Source organism: Rissa tridactyla, chromosome 13, assembly GCF_028500815.1.
Source record: "Rissa tridactyla isolate bRisTri1 chromosome 13, bRisTri1.patW.cur.20221130, whole genome shotgun sequence".
Lineage (NCBI taxonomy): Eukaryota > Metazoa > Chordata > Aves > Charadriiformes > Laridae > Rissa > Rissa tridactyla.
This window is the reverse complement of record NC_071478.1, coordinates 8,296,643-8,319,292: the sequence shown is the minus strand read 5'-3', so window position 1 is coordinate 8,319,292 and position 22,650 is coordinate 8,296,643. Positions and strand designations below refer to the sequence as shown.

The 22,650-nt window shown below is 36.2% G+C and overlaps 1 protein-coding gene across 10 annotated transcripts in view; it reads left to right on the top strand.

The window, feature by feature from the left end:
- The window catches only part of RIMBP2 (RIMS binding protein 2), a 169,043-nt gene that overhangs the window by 49,746 nt on the left and 96,647 nt on the right, over window positions 1-22,650 (top strand). For 9 of the 10 annotated variants that reach the window (XR_008469104.1, XM_054219314.1, XM_054219309.1 and 6 more), the window contains one exon: window positions 6,240-6,377. The exons of the other annotated variant lie outside the window; for it this stretch is intronic. Coding sequence is in view for 8 of the 9 variants with exons in the window: in XM_054219314.1 (XP_054075289.1) it covers window positions 6,240-6,377 (138 nt within the window). In the remaining variant the exon portion in view is untranslated. The remainder of the gene's footprint in view (window positions 1-6,239; window positions 6,378-22,650) is intronic. 10 annotated transcript variants of the gene reach the window in all.

Genomic DNA, 22,650 nt, shown 5'->3' with positions numbered 1-22,650 from the left:
ATTTCAATGTCACAACACTTTCAGCTTTTCTTGTTGATGAAAATATGAAAGCAGATGTAAAATTTAATAATTTCTAATTTTTAAAAAAGATGCCATATGTGAACTAATACGGACAAATAGAGATTGTAAGATTGTTGAGGCATCCGGTGTTTTTCTGTGCTGTGGGTAGTACAGTGTGCCATGTCCCTTGACTGACACTCTGCAATATTGTATTGCATTACCACAATACAGATAATGAATTTGTTCTCTGTAGTATTTTTAATTTAAAAAATCAAGAGGCATTTCCACAGTGCTGCTAGTCCAGGGTTTGCCTTATTGTTACCTATTTAGACTTAATAGCACAGTAATAAATTGTAATAAATTAATTATAGACAGTAAATAAAATATATTGTCTTGCTTAGCATGTGTATTAAATATATCTTTCTATGCACACATGCAGACACCTACACAAAGTGTAGAGCTGCATAATCTTTGCACATTGTAATGCTACTGATTATTTCACTAATACTGAATATTTCTCTGATTGAGGAAGAAGAAGAAGGGCATGTGTGAAAAGCAGAGGCAGGTCAGGGTGATCCTTTCAATGTAAGAGGAGAGCTTGAAATCTAGTTTGTGAAGGATTTATTGAGGTGTTTTGCGTTACAAATACAACATTTAAGAACTGCTTTAGAAGACTGATAAATTTATAATTGTTGACATTTTGCATTCCATGTTGAATGTTTTTGTCTTTCATGTAACTTGGCTACTGATTCTTCAATCACAATGCATTTGTCATTTGCAATATAAGATCAAAGTCTATTGCTGAATTATTTTGAATGTATAGTTAGAGATTGCAAAATATATGACACGATGACAGCATCTTTCAAATTAGTTTCCAAAACACTGTTTCATAACCCTGTCAAGTAAGGAATATTGATGTAATTTGGTTTTGTAGCTATATTGTTTTACCTTCAAAGTTGTTAAAGTATTTGTATCTCACCAATCAGAAAAAGTTTAGCTATCATAAAATACATTGGATGTTGTAATCTGCATGAAATAGTGTTTTAGACTTCAATGTGACTTACAGTTTTAAGGAAACTGTAATGAAGGTGTGACTTTATAGATGCTCCTTAGAATGTCAGTATTCAGATTTAGACCTCTGTCTTTTGCTGACATTTGTGTCTTGCTGATTTCAGCTTGAAAATATAAGAAATATGTAAACTGATAAAGACTTAGATCTCCAATGGACCATGACAAAAAGTCTCATGCTGCACCTCTATGTATCAATACTTCATGTCACTGTATTATGAAATAGCATAATAACTAAGTAATGTTAAAATGTAAGATATCACAATGCAGTTTTGGGGACTTGCACATTGCTTTTGCCTCTTACTCTATCTGGAGTCAGTCACCCTAAAGTATTATGGCTTCAGAAGTGTGGCTTATGAAATGCCTACTTTTCAGTTGGTTTTAAATTAGAATGAAGATACCAAAATATCAAAGCCCCAAATCAGAGGATGAAACTTAAAAGCAGCCATTCTTCAGGGTTAAAAAAACCCAGAGGGAATGCACACACCTCAACTCAGCACCTATTTCTTTGTATTTACTCTTTATTTATAATGGAGATGATGTGAAAATGAATGTAAAAACAACTAATTTGCCATTAAGAGCATAACTCCTCTGTATTCTGCTTCCTTTGTAAACCGTTTCTGTGCTCTTTTGGCTCCAAACAGAGCTGTTAAGCAGTGTCCAGCAGTAACTTCAGTCTATTGCTTGACCTCCTGTGCTCTGCCTCCTAGGCGATTTTCTGAGAACGACTCTTTCCGTTCTTGAGCTGACTTTCATATCATGTGTATGCTGTAGCAGTGATTTCTGGAAAAGATCTGTTTGTAAAGGGTCAACTATTCTAGCTGTTTCTCTTACCTGAAACTTTCTAGAGTGAAGACTCTGTAAGTATTACCATAAGCATATGGTTCCAAGTGGTCATTTCTTACCTGCATTTATAATAATACTGTAGATAGTAGAGCTGTAGACTTGTGAAACTCCATTTGACTCCTTGTTTATACTCAGATAGCCCTTTGGAAAGACAAGAATTTCAGAAGAATGGTAACAGATCTGTTTGAAAAGCTGTTTGCAAATCCCGTGCTTGAATACCAAGCCTTGAGCACTTCAGAAACTACCCTGTTCCAGTGTTCCTGTAGCTGTGAGCTTGCACTTTCAAGGCCTTTGCCCATAAAACATCCTGCTGCCCATTGACACAATCCTTGCAGCAAAATGTTAGTGTTACAGGTGTGAGTATGCTTCACTTCGTTTGTTTATGTTTTTAAGAAATAATTCTATCTCTCAAAAATGAACTTTGATAAACTCACACTGCATAAAGTAACTTCTCAAAACATACCTTCCTCTAACAAAAGGCTTTGTTGTTATGAAACAGTTCTTTAGCAGTCAGCTTGCACCTTAATGAGTCATTCAGGTAAACAGGTTCCAGTGAAGATTGAATTACGATCTATTCAGCTGACACAAAGCAACCACTAGTTCTTCTCAGGAAACTCATGAATAAATAAAAGATCCTGTGCTCCCAGGCCGAAGCCTAACAGAAATGTAAGGATGCATGCTTTTCAGTGTGATTTCCCATGTCCTACAAATGCAGCCTTGATGTTGCCATCAGAATTAGATTGGTGCTGATGAAGACATCAAACATTATGTAAGTAAAGACATTTAAAAATAGATGGAAATGTGGGGGTATGAGTAGAAGTATCTATCATTAACTCTGAACAATCTGTTAGACGATAACCTCTGATATTTAGCTTGTGCATAGAGGATGCAATTCATATGCTTTGCCATTTTATGTGTGGAGGGGCACTGTCCAAAGTTATTTTTAGAATTCCATTTTAGTGAAAAATGTGAGTTTTAAAGTCTTTGGAAGAACTTTTTCATGCTTATCATCTACTGAGGCCAATAAATATGTCAGCTCTTCTCTGTTGTTACATTATGGTTTTTAGCACAAATTCAGACTCCAGAGGGTGTTGTGCTACATACATGTAACAAGAGTAATTTCTGAGGAGTTCACAGTTTAGCAGGTGATATAGGGTTAATAAGACAGAAAAAGCAAGTGAGAGGAAGTCATGGGACAACACTGCTGAGGATGAGAGTAACCTTGGCGTGTCACCTGGCTGAATATTATTTAGTTTGCATAGGTACTGAAGCAACTGAGAATTTTAAGGGGAACAGTTGAATACCTTTGACAAATGCTCACAGGGAAGCTTTTCTCAGGCTTAAGGAAGACACACAGAGATGCTTTTGTGAAAATGTGGCTTTTGAGGGATGAAAGGTGGGACTGTTGGCTGAACAGAGGTAGGAACTGATACTTTGATAGTTTTTAACAGGATGTAGGCAGGACAAGATCTAAGTGCTGTTTACTGGGAGGAAGGAAGCTATTGTCATGTTTCCCCTGCTGACCGCACAGTGCAGTGTGTTGGGTCCTGAACACGCTACAGTGTGTGGGCTGCCTTTGAGTATTTCTGAAATTCTTTCCTACCCTCTGACAGTATAGCTGAAATGAAGCCATCTCTGCAAAGATGGGGGCTCATCTGAATTTCGTTTGCGGAGCTTAATCAGCAAATCTTTCTATTCAGATTTTTTATTTTCTAGTTTTTTAAATGCAACCCAAATAAAATATTATGGAAAGATGCCTTATTGCTTCACAGCTGCAGTTGCAACATCATTTATTTCTAAAACTGTTCTTTCAAGAGCTCTGACATCTTTGCACACATTTATTTTGACCTGAATATTGCAAAAAGAGGGATGTGAAGATACAGCATGTGGTTCAGAGTTGTGAAGACTTTGTGCAAAAGTGAGGATACAGCAAACAGTCTCACAGAAATTAGCTGTAAAACACCCTCTGTTTTCTGCAGGAATATGTCTGTATGGTGGGTTGATCCTGGGTGGATGCCAGGTGCCCACCAAAGCCACTTTATCACTCCCCCTCCTGAGCTGGACAGAGGAGAGAAAGTATAACAAAAAGCTCATGGGTTGAGATAAGGACAGGGAGAGATCACTCACCAATTACCATGATGGGCAAAACAGACTTGACTTGGGGAAGTTAACTTATTACCAATCAAACTCAATACAGTCTGAAACTGGTTTCAGTTTATGGAGTCTTTCAACTAGAAAAATACTTGAAGATGATTAAATTACTTCCTAACAGACGTGCCATGGTAAAATTTATTAAAAAGATAGTTATAGAAAGGTCAACAAAGGTGTTGATGACCTTAGATTGGAAAATCTTTTCATTTGTGGGCAGAAAATAATCTAATGGTTAGAGAAATTGATCTCCATGAAACATGTGTTTTAAATACATGACTCCCTTCAGAGGAAGTTAGTTTTCTGTTGAGAGTAATGTTTATATGAAGAAATTAATTATCATAAGTAGAATACTCTATTATTAAATACTTATGGGTGTGCTGTATCTATACAAATTATGTATTTATTTGTTTTAGTTGTTAGTGCTATAGTGCTGCCTAAAAATCTCATTCAAAAATCAGGTGCTCACTGTACAGATTAGAGTCCCGGTTTAGGGACAAGATACAATACAAAAGCACAGACGAGCAAATGAGCATTTCGGTATAATTTACCTTTTCTATTTAGTCTTAAAAGTGAGAAATTCTGGGGAAAAAATTACCTTTACACTTGTATTTCTTCTGTTCTTTTAGTCAATGCTCATAATGCTGTTGAATACTCCGCCTTTCCAATGCATGTATGTGACAAGTAATGCGCTGTACATGTTTTAATTCAATGAATGGCGTATGAATAGGCATATAAATCTACTGGCCCCATGCGCTGCTCAAATGCTTGATGTTGGACATCTTTTGGAAGTTTTAGAGGGAATTGGAGTTTTAGAGGGAATGTAACCATGCCAGTAGAACTTTTTTTTGCACATATTTGCATGCTGTCCTTCTAGTCAATTCATTCTATCACTTGAATTACAGCCTCGTAAATTAAGCCTTAAAAATCATACTTATATAGTGGAAACAGCCACCTATTCATTACTATCCGTGAAGTGGACAGTCACATAGGTATCTTTATATGTAATCATCTTAGTGATTTACTAAACTGCTTCTGGGAATAGGAAGAACAAGTTAATTGGACTTCGTGCCAGACTTTACATCAAACTTTGATTCATTTAAAACTGTCACAATGCTGATGCTATGTTACTTTTTTTATAAATCCTTTTTTATTTTTAAAAGATTTTTCACCATTTTTCATGTGGTATATTAAAATTGATTGACTTACAGTGTAAGGAGGGGAAGCTAATTTTGCCTGAGGGGAGAACTGCTTTATTGGATCTTTTCTTGGGTTACAAAGCTAAACCATAAACAATTAGGATCTTCCTCAAAGATCAGTGGGAGTTTTTTCATTGGTTTCAGTGTCTCTGGGTTGTGATTATCTCAATAATTTGTGGTCTCTATTGCATCATTTTGCAAATGGTGTTTGATTGTTGACTGGAACAGAAAATACTAAGCAAAGGATTAAGTAGTTTTGATCTATCCCTATCCCAAATTCAGGATCTTTTAAGGTTCCTGGGAAACATATGCATTTCAAATTACATTAAAATGTAGGTTATTTGAGGTAGTTGTTCCCAAGCCTTTAAAAAGCACTTTCAGAATGTTGACATCGCTGACTCCATCCAAAAGAAATCTGAAATATCAAACCTAATGACCCCTCTTAAGCGAGGGAGCACTGTGAGTTGTGTGGGTAAGCTGGCAAAAAACCCCAAGATTTTAGCAGTACTTTGTATAAGCTTTACTAGAACTTTGTTGTTAATAGAAAGAGATATTCTGACAAACTTGCAGACTGTAATGATAAATAATAGACAGAATTTTTCTGCTTAGTTCTATGTCCTTACATTTTATAGAGAAAATATTGAAACTGAATTTTTTCATTTACTCTCTGAAATTAATTTCCGGCAAGGGACCAGTGACCATATTATTTAAGTCTTATTTTGGAGGTTTATGTTGGACTTCAGTCTTGTTGACTGCCCTGACAAAATGTTTATTCAGCAAGGCTAAATATAGTAGTTTAGATTGGCTTCTATTGTATGTAATGTATATTTAACCATCACTTTCAAACAGCTTTTGGGGGCATGTGCAATGAAAACATGTTAATGAAACATGTTGTGTTTTAGGAAGAGCAAGTTCTAGTCAGATAGTACAAATGCAGTTTTAACAAATTGGTCACTTGACTTATGTTTTCTTTTACAGTTTGGAAATGATCCATCATGTCTGCAGCCTGCAACATCACAGAAAACATTTGATCAGACCCAGTTTTTAGAAGAGACCCAGATTTCTAAGTCTCATGTCACCACCTTAAATCAAGAGCATCTTCACTGGCAGTTTTTAGTAAGTCCTGTCTTTGTTTTTACTATTTTATGGCTATTGATGAATTTAAAGACAAATCTAGTTTTGCAGTCCATGCTCCTGCTTTTGTTTGGTTTGGTGAGGTTTTTGTTTGCATGTGCACTAACATCAGGGGGTTGGGGTTTTCTGTGGGGGAGTGTTTGGGAGAAGGAGGCTTTAGCTCCACGATCTTTACAGCAATACATTTTGGATTAATTTCTTAGAATCATGTAGAACAGTAGTAGTACTTCAATAATATACATATGTATTTGGGAGATAATTTAACCATGAAATGGGAGTTTAATAAACAAAATTGTGATATAAATAGTAATTCCAATGCTTTGTTCTGGATGCATGAATACAAAAGTGCAGGATCCAGTGCTTAATGCTTATGATCAGCACATTCCATTCTGTTTTAGTATATACATCCTGACACTTGATTCTGAATGTCAGCAGGTTTATTCTGGTTGGATTTCTTTGTGTTTGCACACGTTCTGATTTCCAGACACCTTTTGCATTCAGACAAGAACCTTTTAGAAGGGTTCTTTGAATATAAAAGCTATAGGATAATGTTAGAAGAATGTTAGAAGATGTTAGAATGTTAGAAGATAATGTTAGAACCTGAAGACTAGAGATGAATATGTGTGCCACTGAAGTGCCTTGAATTCTTCCTTTTACATAAAATACTTTCACTTAAGTACAAAGACATTTCAATACATAAATGGAAAAATTTCTGTTTCTTTTTAAAATCAGAGTTGCAGATGGAGCACCACTTTTTGTTTCCTATAATTAATAGCTGGTTTATCTGCTTTTGCTTTCATTACACCAAGGAATTTGCTTCTTTTTGGCCTGGACTATGAAATTATAATGGGGGTGGGTTTTGTTTTGTTTGTTTTTATTTTACTTGATAATGAAAACAAAAAGATTGTGAAAAAGGAAGACAAGCTTTTGGCAGTTTTTGGAGAAACTAGGTTGAACTAGTTGTCTTGAGTTGAATTTTGGAGTCCATTTTCAGTAGTAAATACAGATGGGTGTGTAAAGGAGGAAATCTACTGTGTACATGGTTATCCTCTAAAAACTTGCCAGTTGCCCGAGATAGCTAGGCCGTAATTTCACGGTTGTCCTTTTCATAGAAGTGCCTGCTTAATTAAGCTAATTCTCCCCCTGCCGGCCCCAGGGTTATTTTTAGCACAGATCAGTTCCTCACACAGTTCATTCTACAGCTGCAGAAGCAGTCGTAGTGTCACATTTGGGAAGTGTAGCATGCCTATGGGGAGTAAGCGATGGGCAGGTGACTGGTCTCATGCTACTTCCAGCAGAAACAAATCCTACAGTACCTTTTGCAGAGAGATGGTAGAATCTCCTTCCTTGGAGAGATGAAAACCTCAGCTGGTGAAAGCCACGAGCAAACTGGTCCAGCTCTGAAGTTGGCCCTGCTTTGAGCAGGAAGTTAGACTACGTGACCTCCAGAGTCCTCCAATCTAAATTATCCTATGGTTATATAAATATGAATGCTTACTTACATTGTATAAATTTTCCTTATTTATGACTATTGATTGTATATACCTGTCCTTACAAAACGGCCCCATTACATTTCTAGTAAATACAATCAATTCTTGAAAAGTATACAACAGGGAATACTAAAATCATGTTTGGTATTGTATGGTATCCTTCTGTAGACTCTCTTAATGATTATAGATAATATTCTTAAATTCTATAGAGAAAGTATTGTATTACTTTTAATGTATAAGGGGCAGAGGAGTTGCTAGTAAAGGTTTATTCTATAAGTGTGCTTTATAGCTGTTAACAGTTTTTACACTCTGCATAGAGTTGATTGCAATTTATTATTGCATAATTGAAGTTACACCTGTATTTAAACAAGACCCGATCCTATAACTGGACCTGCATATATGAATGTTTGCTACTACTGTATCCTCTCCCATTTCTAAAAATGAGCTATTGTGCCAGCCTAAAAGCACGTATGTCCATATCTGTGTGAAGAACATGTGCATACTGTAAGTCCTTTAGACCCTTCAGGACTGGCGGGTGTTACAAAAAATAAGATACTGTGATTTATTTTCCAATGATAATGAGTTCTGAGGAGCATGTATTTGGTCAGTTACTTGATCCACACCTTAGTGACTGAGTTATAACACGCATTTCGTATATCACCTTTGATCTTCAAAGCACTTTGCAACCAATAACTAACAATAATTTAAAGAAAATTCATAAAAAGATACCATTTTTAAACCTAATGTTATCACTGTTCTTACGTTGTACCTCACTGAACTGAAAGTAAAGGCTTAAAGCTTTTCTTTAAGAGCCTGATATTTGAAGCTTCAGGTTCTAAATTTGGTGCTGGATTTATCCATTTGAAGGATATGAGTTTGATTGCATCAGAAGTAATTATATTTAATATGACAAGAGAAGAGTGCATAAATGTGATATTTTGATCGGCTGTTAATGCCTTCTTTGCATCTCTGCTTCTGAAAAGAATAATTACATAGCTGTGATATGAACTGAATGTTAAGGTCTGGTGAAAGACATTTCTGGTAAAAAAAGTGAAGTCAATCTTCTAACGTTGTGTGTTGAAGGTCCCTTAACAGAAGGCATTTGAGAAGTTAGGTGGTTGTTTGTAGACCTAGCCCTAGTACGCTTGCAAAAACCAACTTGTGGCAAAAATGGCATGCCATTGAAATTAGTGGGAATTTTGCTGTTAATTTCATTCACACAGATAATTTATGCTTTCAAGAAGCGTAGTTGTGTTGTAAACTTTGGGCACCCGAACCAGCCTCTATTTAAAACACTCTTGTTTGCATAGTATTCTAGTACGGATAGAGAGACAGCTAGATACTCTGATGCCAAGATTAAAATTCTCTAACAAAGTATTAAATAATGTTTCTTTCATACTGTAGTTACAGTACTTTGGGGCTAAATTTTAACTTACTGTTCACTTCTATTTAATTTTTGATGAATTGCTACAGCTATATCAGTAACAACTTTTAATCATTTACACTGAAGATCATAAGAAATAAGTGCAATTTTTCATTTTGGTACTATGTGTTTCAGCAGTGGTTTCACTGCAAGAGGAAAATCCTGTGTTTTAGTAAACAGAGACCAAATTTTTTTATCTACTGACAAATGTTCCCTTCGTCTTCTCTCATTAGCTTCCGTGTACATAAATATAACAGACTTGCACCAGTTACCTGTTAGTTACCAGGCAACAGCAGCATTTGACACTGCCTGCAGCTGCAGGGAATGACGTGCAGCTCCCTGATTGTAAATTAAAGTGCTCTGAATTTTGAACTGAGGTTGATAAAAAGGCCATTAGTGTGTGTATAATGCCACTTTCACCATAGTAGCAACATGTCGGCAGAGTTTCTATAACAACAGCAGTTTGCTGAGATATAGCCTTCTGTCAACATGTTCATGATGGAAAAATTGTAATTGCTTTATTCTTTTGCAATACGTAGTTTTCTCTGAAATGCAACTGTACTCCATTTAAGCCTTTTTGCCTCTGTGCAAAGCTGGAATCTGTCATGCTTCCCAAACGTTTGCTTGGATTCATTGTTTACTGAGGTCAGAACACTAGATGTTCATAATAATAGGCACAAACTGGGCTTTAAGAGAAAAAAAAATAATTTAATTTGTAAATATTTTGAGTATTGCTTGCTATTCAGAGATGGTTTGCAGTTTCTTAATGATGGCAGAACAATGAGGCTGGATATCACTATAAGAATCAAAACCATGAATGCATCTGATAGAATACTTAGTGTTTAGCCTAGATAGCTGGCTCTATGAAAGGAAATTTTAAGGTTACCTGTCTTTCCTGTGTGGGATTTTTAGCAATGAAAGCAACAATATCCGTGGCCAAAACCGGTTTTGATAAAGCTGAAGTTAATCATAATATATTTGAATTTTTATCATTTTGTGTCTCTTTTGAGTGTTTTTAAACATATGGCCCTGAGTGGCAATGAGCCGTTTTAATAGTTTATTTCACTTTACCATTCCATCATCGATTTTCTTCTCCATATCAATGGAATGATTTATATAACCTTCCATTTCTGATGATATTTTCTAGATTAACTATTGCCTGTGCAAATGTAGAATTCTGTTTTGATTTTGTTGATACAGTACCAGTATAATAAAAGCCCTTCCTATCTGCAGGCTGTGAATGGGAACTTCAGTCAAAAATAGATCTAATGTAGTTTTAAAAAACACTTTTTTCTAATCAGAGTTCAAGTAGGTAGTTACATTCCTGAATGAGTAAAAGCAGTAAAAGATATTTAAAGCACCGAATAATGAGACATGTCCAGTATAAAACTGGAATAAATTAGTAGCCATGAAAGCAGGCTGACTTTTTTTCTTTCTTGCCTTGAACATAATATTCTTACTCCCTCAGTTTAAAAAGATTGTTGACTCGAACATGACCTTTTAATAAAAACACTCTTCTAACATAGTTTCCATCTTTTTTGTGGAGTAATGAGAGCCATAATCAGGGTAAGTCAGGAGGGGCACCAGCTAGGGGCAGGTACACTCAAGCGCTGTTGCTGCCCAGGATTGAGTGTTTTACACGCATGATGGTGGCTGTTAAGGGAGCTCTGGAGAGATGAAGCGTGCTCAGATGTTCAAAAGAGCATAGGTGAGTCAGGCCTTTAGCAGACTTGGCAGTTTTGCCTGTGCTGGATGCAGTGCTGCCTTGTTAGGATTCTGGGAAAAATATGCTACCTATTTTTCAAGTATGATAGGTCTGTAGTTTTGAGTTCTGTCATGAATACATCCATTAATCCTGCTGGATTATAAAATTCAAATGTAAGGCCTTCTAACAACCTTTATTGTGTGTGATATATTCAAACTGTGCAGATTCTTATGTTCAAAAACAGGCTTTTGGGTTTTGTGACTGGATATGAGACATCCCAGAATGGTGTCAGTATAACTGAGATAACTGAGCAGTGAATCTGGTCTAAACAGACAAGAGCACTGAAACATTCTTATCTCTATTCCTCTATAAGAGACAAAAAAAAAATCAGCTAATTAAAAGTCAAAGATTCAAGAACTGAATGCAGATTTTCTCATTCCCAGGTAGTGTTTGCAGGGTGTGGTTTTTCTTTTTGTGTTTTGTACTCTGTCACTTAAATGCATCCAACCAACAGCCAGACAGTGACACAAACCTTCAAAGGTTCCACATGCCCTAAAACAATTATTTTCTGAACCTGGGATATTTGGATTCTGCTTATGAGACAATGTATTTTATTTTTTTTAAATCTTGATTTTGTGTTTATGGATGTAGTCTGTGTTTTCCTAAATCTCACTAGCTGGTGTTCTGTTCATTGCTCTCCGAAAGCATCAGCATAAGCCTGTGTATATTATCTTTCTCCTAAATGTACTGTCCATGGTCACAGTCCCAGTTTCCTTCTAAATTGTCTCAACAAATGTAATACTTGTATCTGACCAGAAAGTGAAAGAATCTCAATGCGTTATCAGTTATAGCAAAACAAAAGGCTTATGGAGCAAGGTGATTTATTACTTCATTTTTCTGAAACACATGATAAGATTAAAATTTTTGCTTATACTTTTTCAAGTCCTAATTACATTTGCCTCTTGTTTAATCATCTTTAAGACAAAATAATGTGTCTAAGGAGAGAATATGATTTAATTAACTTTTGTCCTAATGAATAAGACTGCAGAGTTTTGTAGGGGCTTCATTTGCAAGGCCTCTTGTCCAGCAGATTGGTTGGAGACAAAGTATTCAGGTGATATTAAAAAATATAAGCCTTAAACTTAAACCACACCCTAAAATCTTTAGGCTCAATGTTGTTACTACTGAATTCAGAGGTGAATTAGATGATGGCTCTCTATTTTTGTCATGAGAATTAATTTATAAATAATTTAGGGGACTGATTGACTCTTTTTATAGGATGCATGAGAATTTATGTTTTACATTCAAATAGTTACTACATCAAACCCCGATGAAGAAAATGATAGTGCACGTCAAAGCTTTCTCCTGTAGGAACAGCAGTAACACCTCGGATGTTGGTTGTTTCATATTCAGGTCTAGAGCTATCTCACACTCTCTGGCTTCCAAAAAACTAACCATTTAATACTAATTTTGCTCCTGGCTTTTATGTTATGAAACAACTGGTCCTTCAACTTCTAGTTGTCTTCTAGTTCTTGAACTGGACTGAGTCCTTTAATGCATTTCTAAGAGACTCTTTAGCAGCCTTCATATGGCCAAAGATTGCAGTCGCTACTCAAATGAGTGACTGGGTGGCAAAAGAATCTCTGTTCTGTTAACATTGATGACCTAAAGCCAGAAGAGTCTGTATTCTATTTCTAAATATCTGCAAGTCTTTTTGCTAGTATTGGTGGTGTTTTGGTTTTTTTCCACATAATATAGGACAAATTCTGATTACCAGTAGTACCACTGAAGTCAGCAAGGCTTGTAACATGAGTAGTGCAAGCAAGATAGAGCCTTATCTGTATGAATAACCAAATTGTTCTCTAACAGCATATAAAAGTGGACTAGATCATTATTTGACCAAACATTGCACTCTGTTTCCTAGACAAGTACTAGTGATTAGGTCTGCAGCAAGAAGGTTGCTCAAAGCTGCCAGACTTGCTTTTCACTGGCTAAAAAACACCAGAAGTGTTGGATCAAAAATCGTTTATATAAATGCCCTACAAAGTGTACAGCGCTCTGTAAAGGCTGCATAGCTGGGAGAAAGATGTTTTAAATGAAATCCCTTTCTGAATATGGATATTAGAGCCTACGATGAGCCCATGGCTCAGTGGTGTGCATCAGAGATAAAAGGCATATTGGCAAAAAAGTGTATTGGATGTCAAAAAGATATATAAAACTGTATTTCTGAGCTGTCCTCTTGCATCAAACATAACCAGAAAAACTGAGATGTGTGAACAGGAGCAAATTAGTGTGTGTTGAAGTTTACAAATTCCTGTCTTAACCTGTCCTTAGCACTCATGCATATTTTATATGCACATATTCCGTATTTGCATCTATGTTTGGGGATCTTAGTACAGATTCTAAATGCAAAGGCGCTTTAGTGACAAATGTTGTTTAAAAAAAAAAATACGCCTTCTATAAAGAGTTTAAAACTGACAAGGTAAGTCATGCAGAATGTTTGTTCACGTTGAATCCTTAGATCAAAAGTAACTACAAACTACAGTCCCAGAATTTTTAATCTTATGGTAAATGAACCTGAAGTTAAAATTGAAAGTACAGTAGTACTTGTCATTGTCCTTCAGCAAACATTCCTGCAACTTGGAGCATTCATTTTATAATGGGAAATAGTGCAGGTTACTTTCTCAGCACGAAGTATCGTGAATAGAATGAGTTTGGGATTTGGACAAAACCAGTTTACTAAAGGCATAGAAACTTGTGCTTATCTGTTTAAGTGGTTTTGAGACTGCATCTCTGATTTGAAGCAGCAGTTGTGATTCTGCCCTCCAAAGAAGCATTCCAGTTCTGTTTCTAATAGATTAAGACTGGGTGTCTTCAGACACTTGAAAACATTCAGGGCGCAGTGGTAGCGTGCAAGATTGCAGTTATAGAGTGAGGTGTGGGAAAGTATATGCAATACTTCAGTTATTTACCACTGTATATAACTGGCACAAACCATTCAACTGATGTTGCAGACAGCTCACAATCTACTTCAGTAAGCATAAGATTTTGCAGAACAGGGTTCTCAACTTGTGTGTATAGTTGTAGCTAACCTGTGTAAATACATTCTAACAGGACCTATTCTGTGTAAAGACATGCTAAGGAGTGTGGAAGTGTGCCCATCAGCCTTACCATTGCATGTCAGGTTGGGAGAGAGGCACCGAGCAGCTATATGCTTCTCTATATAGATGTCCACTTTCTCTCTCCTTGGGGAATATGTATCACTATTGGTGCACCATTTGGGGCCTTGGTATGGCTTATTTTATTTTGGAGGTCCAGAAATTAACTATACTGGTTAAAAGAAACAGTTTTGAAGCAATCATCACTTGGGATGATCTCTCTTTCCTTATGCATGCAGCTGTCTATAAGGTGCCTGCATTGCTCTTGAAGAAACCTTGATAGGTGATTTTCTGTACTTGGGGGAAAGTTGCAATGTAAGTGCCTTGCTTCTCAAATCTACTGACAGTGAAATCTCAATTTTGGATTTCACTGCACGTTACTCCAAAGCGGCTCCACTGGTTAATTTTTTTCCTTCTTAAAAAAAGTAATAGTTTCAGATACATTCAAACCATTAGTTCATCGTTACCTGAGAGGCAGTGGGTGGACGAGGGAAATGAGTCGTGCTCAGCATAGCAAGGAGATAATGAGCTATATAAATAATTAGCAACACATTTTAAAAATACGCTCCTTTAGAGCCAAAAGTATCTTGGCTGGAGTGCACGGTCTCAAAGACGTAATTGAAACTATTCATTTCGGCAAGGCAAATATGATTTAGCTCTTTCTCTGTGTGGGTTTTTAGAATTCATAAAATGTGAAGTGTAGTCATAAAGGAACAGAATATGATTCAAAGCAAAGCACGCTACATTAAGACCACTCGTGAACATATTTTGAAAACTTCCTGGTTTCGTCTTTAGCAGTAGATGGCATGTTTTGTGAAGTTGCTATGAAGATTTGCAGACCGTTTCTAATAGCTGAAATTCCAGGAAAAAAAGTGGCATAAGCATCTTCACCTGAAGAAAACAGGAATGCAAAAATTTGAAATATACTAGCTGTATCATTTCAGTTAAAAAAAGATAAAATGCAATTCTAGACACTGCCAGTGATGTGGATTCGGAAAGACTAGACGATTCCTTTCAATGAGATTTGATCTTTTACAAAAATCCAAGGCTAATATTATTGATGGAATTTTATCGAGATGAGAAAACAGCTATATAACTGGATATCTATTAAGAAGGGGATGACCCATTATCATTTGCTAACAGCTCCCTGCTTCCCTGTGGCAGGCAGGATTTTACTTGCAAATGGCAGGAGGGTGCCTGAGGAAGCTGTTAGGCTCACAGCTATCATCCTGCAATGAAACACTCCTGTTTCTGGCCACATCACCCTGTTGTGTTCATTTAGCCGTATGACTAAGCCATGTAGCTCTGTTGTAAGTGTTCTGGCTGAGCTACTTTCAGTATTTTAAAATGCTGTGTTTTTATTTGTTTATTAATTTCTGTGCTAGCATATTATCCCCTAATTGACGACATATTTGTGTGTCATTAAAAAGGGGCCTTTGTTCTTTAAATTTCTAGTTTAGTTTTATAGATTAGGAGTTAACAGGTGGTTTAGACAAGTGTCTTTCAGAGGTGACACTTGCTGCTATTCACTGTATGGTAGATAAGTAAAATCCAAAATACTATTTTCCAATATTTGGGCTGCATTGCAAATAAATTATGTATTCATTTTCATAAATAATAGTGACAAAACTGATAGTTACACACATATCTATCTTGCGTAGATTTGTCCTTATTGTAGCAACCCGCTGAGAAACTGTCTGTCATTCCTGATGGACACCCAGTAGATGAGAACCACTTCCGTTCAGAAAAGGAGTCCTGAAGACAAGTAAGACCCAGTAACTTTACCTCAATGCTTTATTAGATAAAATTCATGTAGTCTTTTAACTACAAACTGAAGATGCATGTGCTGGCCTAAGAGTGATATGTGCTGCTGGATTTAAATGCGTGCTACAAAGCAGCTCACGGGCAGCTGTCCAACCCCAAAAATACATTGCTTTGATTACTTTCTCTGCTAGTAAAAATAAGAAGCAAGGCCAAAGATATGAGCAGACAGAGTCAGACTGTGATTTAGAGTTGTGATACGTATGTTGGGTTTTTCCTTTTTCTCTTACGGATTTAAATAGAGATGTAGTGGAGGGAAGCTGGCCCAGCTACTGCCCTGGCAGTGCCTTGTTTCTTTGTGGATTAACAGGGAGCTCCAATCTGCAAGGCTGTCAGTCTGGCCCCTCTCATCAGCACTGTGTCACTTTAAAAAGACAAACAGTGCATGTGATTATCAAAAGCGTTTCCATTAATAACACATGGTGGCAATTCAGCTCAGTCACCAGAAAATAAGAACATTATATATTGAAAGGATGCTGAAAGTGGAAATTTATGAAATATATAAATGTGGCAATAAAATATACATATGGCTGTCGCTTTATGGAGCTGTGAATACCTATTGATACTTTAAATGATGGTGTTCCCTTAGCTTGACTGTGATGTGTGCGTATCAGCAAAGACATTACAGACTGGAGTCCAAAGAAACAGTGATTAGCATATTTTAAAGTCTCCTGCACTGACTGCTTAAATACATTTGCATTAATAGAAAGATGAGACTCTTCATGATGTTCTCTGTGTAACAAAGGCTAAAAATAGTTTTATTAGCACTCTGGCTGCAGTTCTACTAAATTTTAACAGTTTGGGGGAAAGGAAAACACTTCTGAAAGGTTATAATTAATGAGTTATGTGTTGTTGTTTTTTTAAAAGTATACCAAAATAACATGAAGAAATTGGGACAAGCATGCTATTTTATGCCTTTGGCATTTTGATGGTTTGCAGCCTAGCTTCCCACTTGAGATGGGGGCGGGCTTTGCTGTTGCCTGCTCTTAGCAGCAAGTCCTCTGCAGCTGTTTAGTAAGGAATTCAGTGAGTAAATTTGAAGAGGATTGAACAGAAATAAAATTCTGTCCTGAAATTACAAAGCAAAGCGTTATGCTTACCACTCTCTCATGTTGAAAAGAAATCCAGCATGCTGTAACTTTATTTGAGAGAGCTTAAATTGTATTTAAATGGTTGACAGTTTAAAAATTTAGCTCAGAGTCCAGAAAATTTAAGGTTTGAAAACATCCAGTTTCCTGTTGTGATGGGATTAAAAAAAAAAAAAAATCCCCTGTGGCAATACAGCATGTGTGTAATGCCAGGCATACTATTATGGAGAGAAGAGAAACAAACCCGGCTGCGGCCGTGTAAGTGAAAAAAACAGGGTTAGATCAGGCACTGAAGCTGTGATGTGTGGAGTGAATTTCTAGGCCTGCTAGTTCCATAACATGCTGTCTGGGATGAGAAAGAGGAGTTTAGAAAGTAGGAGCTGCTGTTTTCAATTCACTGCTGCAAATGTAAATGGTATCATAATGGGCTGGGAGATGATTATTAGAACAACAGCTGGAATCCACTAGTATCATCATTGCCATCATTGCTGCATGTCTAAGATCTGTACATGTCCTCTGGCAATTTGCAGTTTCTGGATGAGCATAACCATCCTAGCACATGCAGTATGTTGACAGAGGAAAGATATAATGCTGTAGAAGAGACTTTTTGCATATTTTTAATGAATGAACATCCTGCTTTTCTGATGAAGTATACGCTTATTTGTTAAGATGCTGAAGAGTTTAACAACTATATTCTCAGCCATATTTGGAGGCAGGCCTACACTTAAAAGTTCAGAAAATAAATGCCGTAACATTTCATAATGTATCCTTGTAATACATGACCTAGAGAATTTAAAACAGAATGTGCAGGAACCTATTAGAATCAGGGTAAAAAAGTAGAGTTTTCTTGCTTCTGAAGAAGTTTTCATGGTATGAGAAACACGTCATTGCAGATAACTAAACTAAGCAGTGTTGTAGAATATATGGGAACAATGCATTTGTTAAGAAAAAGTCCAGTGATCTATACACATGTTAAGGAAATGATTATTAGCTGGTAACTCAGTTGAGTGGATGTTGAGGGGGGAAGATTAAAGCTGAGTCTTACAAATAAAACCGAATTAGCCTTTTTAATTAAGGTACAAACGCAGTAATTTTCTCATAATTTTCTCCTTTTAGAATGGATGTGGTCAAATGCTTAATGAGACATTTCTGGATGTCTAACTCCATGTTGCAGTACTCTCAACACGCTCGTTAAAAGATTTGCTGTCGATTTATATATTGCATGTAAACTCAACTGAGAAATACTCACTACAGGAATGACTTATTAGGAATGACAAGCTATGATTTAAGACTTTGGGGTTTTTTTTATTTATGGAGATGCATTCTTCATCTCTTCAGCTTACCTCCTGTATTTAAACAATTATATTATACAAGTGATCACTACTAAAACATCTATACACAGTATTACATTTAACATGTAGTTCATCATGTGTGTGCATTTTGGGGTTTTTTGGGCGTTGCTTTAGTGTTTCAGAATTCTGATTGTTTTACCTTTTGTACATGCTTGAGTTCTGACAACAGCATATTCATTAACTTAAATACTACTACAAGAGCTTGGTATCAGCTCAGATTTTTCTTGATACAAGTGATTCAGTGAACTTAAGCTTGGTATTTTTTAGACTTGTACTGCATCTTCACTTACTTAAGTTTCATCATTTTTAACCCATGAGTTTCATTTAACCAAAAATAGGGAGCATACTCATCCACCACAAGTGCACATATCAGCTTTTGGTGAGGGTGTAGTACTGCATAGTGGTCCTGTCTGTACAATTCTGAATGGATCCATGTTCATTTTCATACTTAGGAGTTAAGAACCAAAACTTCTGCATCCATATTTCTTCAATTCAGTATAAAACGTATCATTCCACATTGTGATATAGGGCTTCTTTAGAGGTATTCTGTATTGTTCTGTTTTGAGAATAAATAAGGGGGAAAAGCTTTGAGGTTATTTTTTAAAAAGGAGTAAAAGAAAAAAAAGAAGCAAAAAGAGGAAAAAATGGGAGAACAAAACGAAAGAAAAAAGAAGAAAATAAAGGAGTCCTCAGTGCTGCAAAAAGAAGCATTTGGACGTACTAGTAGCATTGTGCCAGATATGATGTAAATATGGATGGGTGACACAATGGGAGACATAAGGATGATTCATAATCTTAGAAGGGAAAAAGTAGTAAAATAGGTAAGCTGCTGTGATGATATGGTGTTCAAAGCACTTCTCGGAGTTTCCCCCAGGATATTTTGACAACCGATGATAATTTGCAGAGAGTTTGGAATATTTCAGCCCAGCTAAACACCCCATGTGAGAAGCTTATTCGTATTTTTTGAAAGGTTGGAGCCACTGAGATCATTAAAATCTGGCCTTGGAAGCTCAAGAGAATAGTTTTTATCCCCGTATTTCTGGCATAACATTTTCTATTTCAGCACTTAGACTTTTATTATTCTGTCAGATGGCTTCTGGCAGAAAAAGTGGATTGATTTTATTTTTAAAAATAATCAAGATCTTTTAAATTTCAAAATTTTAACAAACAAAAGGCTCAGTTCATAGCTAATTTTATCTCAACTGCGATTTCTTAATCTTTTATTTCCATCTTCAGCTGTGCTCCTTTAGAAAGAACTCTGTAATCATAATGCCCACTGTAGGGAGAATTCTGAATAGAGCTAAAAGAAGCATTTCCGTGTTAAAACCTTTTGTCTTCTTTTATTAACAGTTTTCTGTATTTGCATTACAATTTGAAAAAATCAGAGAGAATGTGTTAGTCGCACACTGGCCTGTATTTACATGCTGATCTCGGTATTCATGCAAGTATAGTTTCTTTGGAAGATTTAGCTGAAAGAGGAGGAAAGAGTCAAATGTATGCACTGAACTTCAAATCCATGAGCTGTAACTTTGTAATGTGAGTAGTAAGCTTGCTACAGGCAGTTCCTGATTATATGAAAAAGATCTTGGATTTGCTGGATAATGATTGTGTTATGGATCTCTGAAACCTGTCTTTAGATGCAGCAGGCTCTGGGGCAATATTAGGCTCCAGACCTCCCTACCAATTTCATAGCAAACTTGATTAAGCCATTAAATTGCAGATCATTGCTGACAGTAAATTAATTCTTTATCCGAGTCCTATTCTGCACTACATTGGGAGACTTTTGCCAGGAGGCCACTGGCTTGAAAATGGGTAATTAAATTTTGCTGTAAATACATTTTTATCTACCCTTCTGCTTGCAGGAGCTGGCAAACAAGCGAGAGCCATTAATTAATACCTGTAATTTGGTTTAGTGGAATAAGCCCTGCTCCTGTGAGATTCTGAAATGTAAACCAAAGCTGTGAAGTGGGTAGTAAGTAAAAGATAAAGAAAGCTGACAAAAATGTATTCCTAAGAGAATCTGTTCTTATTTCTCTCTGTAAAAAATGTTGGCTAGTTTGCAAATTTGGCAATACTTTGGTCTAAAGTCAATGTAGAAAAGGAAAGTTTAAAAAAAACCAACCCTAAATATAGGAAAAGTAACAATAGTAGCAAGATGTATTCTGGGCATTTCTCAGTCATGTAATTAAACCCTTATGACCCAACTTTACAACTTCAGGAGATAATTTTTGAAGGTTGATAATCTATGGTGTGCACATAGAGTAGGTACACATTGGTTGTCACACAATGGGTTTTTTTATTGTTTGCATTTGAACCAAGAAGTAGTGTTTGCAGGTTTTATTCAGAAGTATCAGAAGAAAACTAGAACCCTGTTTGCTAGCAGTGTATTAACACTATTCCATTTCCATTCCTCTGAAAAAAACCTCAGTTTTCCTACTTTTTTGCATAGTTTTTCCATTTCCTTAAAGTTCTGAAACTTGGACAATTATGAAACTCCTTTGCTAAGGAAAGATGCCTCCTTATTCTCGTTAAAGAGAGAAGCAAGCTTCTCCATGTTATTTGCCTATAATAAATAGTTTCTTATGTCTTAAGAGTTCAGTGGTACTTCCAGCTCTTGAAACTGGTTTAAGTCTTTCACAGGGAGTCTGACTTTCATTATGTATTCCTAAGATTCCTATCAGAGGACTGAAACTCATCCCGGGCCTCAAACAGAAAGTGATATAGCAAGAAGGAGGTCAAAATTGTGACATGTCCTTTGGAAAGGATGGTATGAGGGACAAAGGGTGAAAGATACCTAGGACTGACCATGAGCAGTTGGGTTTGTCCATATCCAAACAGTGGAGGGAACTATCTTCATTGCTTTCTAGTACTCTTAAAATTTTCAACTGTTTTGTAGTTGTGTGAATAATTTTCCAGAAAAGATGGAACAAGAGCTTGTGGAGATGTTTTAACAGCATTATGGACTGGCTGTCTTTAGCTATGAGTCAATCTGAATTATACTGAAGATGTCTCCTGGCAACGTAATGACATTAGCCTTAGCAGTGCTGTGGCTCATTTACTCTTCTGTGGTTAACATTGCAGACAGAGACAAGTTTTGGAAAACAGATGTTTGGAAACTTCAGAAGGTAAAAGGTGGGCTTGGCAGCAAGCAAGTCTACAAGCTTTATCCGAAATGAGAAGGTCATGTAAAATAAAAGGAAAATTTCAGTTTTCTGGCAAAAATCATGAGAGCAAGAACCGCAGTTCAATAAAAATTAATGTTACTATACTTAACCTATCTCTGCTTTTTAAGGTTAATAAACCCAGAACAAGAGTAGAATTAATTTGAAAATATAGCGTACAAAGTTGGGTAAGTTTGTTAAAATGTAAGTTGGGGAAAGCCCTGAGACAGAGCCACAGGAGAGACAAGGAGAGAACATAGGTGCAGCTTATCTGTTTTGGGCAATAAATGTTAAATTTAATGATCTCCAGTGCCAATTAAAATTGTAGAATTGCAAGAGCAAACTAGTTGTTTGGACAGAAATGCTTTTAAATGGACAAGATTACTGATAGCTGGCTTTGTACATGAATAAAATAATTTACATCATGTGAGGGTTTTTTTTTGTAATGAGTGCTTTCCACTTGAAGTAGGAAATATGTAGTGAGCAAGCCTGTTACACCACGATGTCTGGTAGCCTCACCATTTTCCTAACTGACAAAGTTCCACAAAGTAAATATATGTTAAGACAGGCTTTTTAGGGGTCTGTGCAATCGTTTTTGTTCAGGCCTCTGGAGCGCAAAAACCTTCTCAGCTTAATTTCTTTTTTACCTTCTGAACAGCATGATTTCATTAAGGATATATGCATGAAAACATGTATGTGTATATACATATGGTTTTAAGTTTATATATTTTATATCAAGACAGAATTTTATACATATTTATATCGATAATATTATATCTATAAATACATATGCAGGTAATATTGTGTATGTTTAAACTCCACATTCTGAGATTTGTTGCTTTGCTTTCCAGTGTTATTAAAAATTTAACCGTGTCTCCAACTGAGACACTTTGTCATTTTGAGAGCAATGTAAATGTTAATAATTAAAAGCAATTAAAAAGTGTGTTAAAAGTCATGTAATTTTTATAGGCTGGCTGACTGAATAATGGATGTCTCCTAGATTTTCTGGAGTGCCAAAGTATTATTAAACAAAGCCTTTTGGCATACTAGAAGTCCC